Source organism: Priapulus caudatus, unplaced genomic scaffold (genome assembly GCF_000485595.1).
Source record: "Priapulus caudatus unplaced genomic scaffold, Priapulus_caudatus-5.0.1 Scaffold584, whole genome shotgun sequence".
Classification (NCBI taxonomy): domain Eukaryota; kingdom Metazoa; phylum Priapulida; class Priapulimorpha; order Priapulimorphida; family Priapulidae; genus Priapulus; species Priapulus caudatus.
The window spans coordinates 122,690-127,382 of NW_014577645.1; the positions used below are offsets into that span (position 1 = coordinate 122,690).

General features: G+C 47.8%; 1 protein-coding gene across 1 annotated transcript in view; it reads left to right on the forward strand.

Annotated features, from left to right (window-relative positions):
* The window catches only part of LOC106811862 (ER degradation-enhancing alpha-mannosidase-like protein 3), a 68,715-nt gene that overhangs the window by 54,808 nt on the left and 9,214 nt on the right, over positions 1-4,693 (forward strand). The window contains exons 12-15 of the mRNA XM_014815581.1: positions 1,921-2,086; positions 2,467-2,651; positions 3,053-3,182; positions 3,862-4,053. Of these exons, the coding sequence (XP_014671067.1) occupies positions 1,921-2,086; positions 2,467-2,651; positions 3,053-3,182; positions 3,862-4,053 (673 nt within the window). The remainder of the gene's footprint in view (positions 1-1,920; positions 2,087-2,466; positions 2,652-3,052; positions 3,183-3,861; positions 4,054-4,693) is intronic.

Genomic DNA, 4,693 nt, shown 5'->3' on the forward strand with positions numbered 1-4,693 from the left:
AACCTATGTAGCCATACACTGCACTACATACGTCACACTAGCTCAACCTATGTAGCCCTTCACGCCACTACATATCTGACACTAGCTCAACCTATGTAGCCCTTCACTGCACTACATACCTGACATTGGCTCAACCTATGTAGCCCTTCACGCCACTACATACCTCACACTAGCTCAACCTATGTAGCCATACACTGCACTACATACCTCACACTAGCTCAACCTATGTAGCCCTTCACGCCACTACATACGTACCTGACACTAGCTCAACCTATGTAGCCCTTCACGCCACTACATACCTCACACTAGCTCAACCTATGTAGCCCTTCACGCCACTACATACCTCACACTAGCTCAACCTATGTAGCCCTTCACTGCACTACATACCTCACACTAGCTCAACCTATGTAGCCCTTCACTGCACTACATACCTGACACTAGCTCAACCTATGTAGCCCTTCACTGCACTACATACCTGACACTAGTTCAACCTATGTAGCCCTTCACTGCACTACATACCTCACACTAGCTCAACCTACGTAGCCCTTTGCTCTATCACATCCCGTGGAAGAGTGAAGGTTAACACGCTAGGTTTAGCTAGCGTGGCTTCAGCTGTGACAGTCGTGAGTGGCAGCTCCTGTCGCACCACCTCTTGCTCTTTGCACCGTCAGCCTCCCCGTCTGAATGCGTTCGGACGCGGGCGTATTATGTGCTGTACCGTGTTATGTCAGTCGCGTGTTTTAACACTCTGCGAAAAAAAAAACATGAATAATAAACGCGTAACGTTCCGGTGCAATTTATAAAATTGACAGTTTACATTAGCGTCAACAATTTATCTAGGGTTAACTGAAAGTTTAATCAGCGCATAGCCGTGGAACGCCATCGCGAGAATGGTTTGTTGCCAAGTGAATTCAATCATTTAAGACCTCAAATATTTGAAGAAAAGACGCGAGTGGAGGCTTTAGTTTCAGTTTATTTATTCGAGTGTGATAACGTGTGATCGTGTTTATATGAATGTGAAATAATGACTGTAATCCCCTGATGTATGTTTCAATACATAATTACTGAAGTCATTTTTAAGAACCTATTGGGCAAACTTGCAGCCGCTCGACACAGAATCAACATTCGTTACAGCTATTGAATTGAAGACTGCCTGCGTGCAGCACGTGTTGCTAGCATAATACTTCAGCAACGTTTAAAAATCATCGTATTTTGTACATTTAAGCAGGAGGATATATAACTCTAACGTCCTCATGGTTTGATTTGATGATGTAGCATGATGTCTTGCTCATTTCCTTCGCGTCAGACACGCGTGCGTTGTTGCTAAGTGTAGTGCTCAGCAATACAGTTGAACCTATATTAGCGATTTTGGTGCGGGACGTTGTTGCAAAATGCACAAGTCTAAGCTAAATGTTGTGACCATGACAAAATTTACGATGTTTCTGTCGACGGGCCCCAGCTCTGTATAGAAGGGACACCTGTCCATAAAGGACGCATTCGTTGTTTTCCTTGAGTGACGCTCAAGCAGGCGACGAGTAATCGGGGGTTGACAGTGTACGCGAGACGCTCGTCTGGGCCACAATTTAACAAAATCTTTGTTTGCCCTCACCCGACCCAGGCTGAAATGTTTGGGTAGGTGGGTAGGCTTTTTTTGAGGGCGGGGGTCTTTTTACAAATTCAGCATGGTGTCTACATGCTCATGTGTGCTTGTGTGGAGATACCTTTGATGTTGAATGTTTGTTTTGCTTTGTACATATAATGTTTTGCCTACCTATTTATATAATGTACAGTGATACAATTTGTAAAAAAAAAAAGAATGGGAAATATCAATAAACTTTTTTGAGTCGGCCCCTTTTTGGCGGGTCGGGCGGGTGAGGGCAAACAAACAATATTCTTATTATGGCCCTGTCTGTTATGCAGGATGGATTCCTTCGTGCTGGCGGAGCTGTTCAAGTACCTGTATCTGCTATTCGCCGAGGATGAGGACATCCCGATAAACATCGACGACTACGTTTTCACGACCGAAGCCCATCTCCTGCCGCTCACGCTCTCAAAGGCCATGAACCCAACCGGCGAGGAGGATGTGGTAAGCATTTTTAATGCGTGGAAACGCAGTTCAGCAATTAGGTAATGGGTTGCTTGTGTGCTTTGTGACAGTGACGGATGATTTTAGTCGAACGCGGGCATGTAAACTAGTGGGTGTGTTCGAGCACAACACGAATCGGGCGCGGGTAATTGATGAATAGTGCGAGTCTCGGGCAAGCTGACCCTGCTTTCCCATCGCTTCATTAATTACAATCAGGTAAATTTGAAAAATTAAAATTTTAAATGTTAAGAGTCGTGGACGCGAATAACCTTGAATTCCTGACTGATGTCATTGATCCATTACAGTTTTCTGTTGTTTCATTGTTAGCATTTTGTTTGCGATGGGTGGATTAATTCCCTTGCCGCGTATTTGTTTGATAGGAATACAATGACGTGGCTAGTAAACGGGGAGATGAGTTAATGGCCGGAGAGGATGAGAACGAATACAAATTCCGACGTTCCTGTCCTAACAACAACGCCATCTTCCCTGGAGAAAACTTTGCACAGGTTATACGTTTGAGGCTGAAAAATATGGTGGAAGAACAGTGCCCGAAGCCAAAAACCTTGTACGTATACATCTAAACCTACTAACGTTGATAAATCATTGTCGTCAGAGGGTAAAGCACTCGCGATTATTCAGAATGATATATAGTAGGTATTGTTAAACTTGCCGTCGCGATAATTTCACGTATAACTATTTCGAGATGATAGCTGTCGGTTTCGCTTCGTACCATGGAAACTCCTTGCCAAGAAACTGACGTCGAAGCAATTACGGTTTTGCGATCTGCGTGTTATCCCCGATTCGGCTTTTCGGAGCAAACAAAACGAACGTGACGAATGGCGTTTCAACCTAAATACGTCGGGGCACAATCATTGCGCACTGTTGTAAAATGCTCGAAATGGCGAGCGCGCAAAATGCGCCACACGTGCTAAAGTCCTACGTTTGCCTTTGTTGCCGACGTCGCAGCAAGAGGCGGCTGCGGGCGAGCGAGTTTGAGGCGGGCAACGTGGCACACATGACGATGCTGGAGCGGATGGGAATACGCATGGTCACCCTGAAGGACGCACGTGTGCAGCTGATGCACACTGCCAACCAGGTATGCGCTTAATTCGCGAGGACGACGACGATGCCGTCAGCGTTTCACGTAGACTAGATTTGGATCCAACTATCAGACCCATGCACTCACAATCCAAATGAAGGTTAAAAGTCAAAATGTTAACACTGGTTTTCATCTTATTTTCTCACTGTTTATGTGAACTATTTCATTCAACAATTTTAACAATGCAACGTTTTTTCGTGCACAAATTCACGAACAGGTTAATTTTTTCCACAGAATAAATTGTTAATCACTGCACCCCGACAAAATGCCGCAGCACTAGTGGCACGCGACAACGTTAATCACGTTGCCCCAGTTGTAGGTAGCGGCTGTCAATCAACGACTACCGACTTGAGCAGGCTTTCTAGCTATTGTGGGCCATTGTCCAATTTGTGGGGGGGGCTTCTCGTGTTCAAAAGTCGCAGCGCCAAACGTCGGCCGATGCAGACGCGATCACCGTATAATCTTATCCGGTATTCACAGAGAACCGGCGATCCGACGTCATTCCTTCTTTCGGCGAAATCTTTCAACTGCAGCATTTACGTGTATCAGAGATCACCAGGGGGGGCACAGAGTGGCTTAGGTTTTTTGACATCACGAGTGAAGCAATTGCAGATCTCGCATGCGCGATATGCGAAACGCGTCTGTAACTCGCCTGTCGTGTTGTTCCTACCGGCAGGCGGCGACGTTAGAGGAAGGAGAGGAAGGTCTGCTGTTCATGCAGGAGATGATAGAACTGTCGAACAACCAGAACAACCAGGTGGAACACCAGCCGCGCGTGATACAGTTCCTGTCGCCGCCCTATGATGGCAGGGTGGTGCTCACCGCGGGACCCGCCCAGTTTGGTATCGAGCTAAAAGGAAGCCAGGGGGTGAGTAAGGCCACAATTAAAAAAAATCTTTGTTTGCCAATACGATACATGACTGCCTCCCCGTGTATTTCCCGTAGAGGGGTCGGCGGACTCGGAAGGCAGCGAGGAAGCAGAGAAGATGCAGCACATGCAGTCAATGCAATTAATATGCGTGGCGTGCGCGCGCCCGCGTCTCTATGCATGCGGCGTGTGTGTGAGGGCTGAGTTTACGCGTTGCCGGCTAGGTAATTGCTGCGAATCCACGCACGCTTACGGCCGGAGATTGATGTGCCTTTCACGGCCGATTGAGCGCCGATTTTATTTCGTCTTATCCTAACAACAAGGAGGCCGCGTGCGCAGCGGAGTGAAGTGGCACGCAGGAGCGGCCTGCGCGTGTCGTAATGAGAGACTCGCGCGAAGCAATCTCACGAAGTGAAGCACTGTCATAGCTGGTGCTGCTGCTACTGCTGCTGCTGCTACTGCTGCTGCTGCTGCTGCTGCTACTGCTGCTACTGCTGCTGCTGGTGGTGGTGGTACTGCTACTGCTGCTACTGCTGCTGCTACTGCTGCTGCTGCGGCGGCTGCTGCTGCCCCTGCTACTGCACTGCTGCTGCTGCTGCTGCTGTTGCTGCTACATTCGCCGGGCGTGTATTGTCGCGAC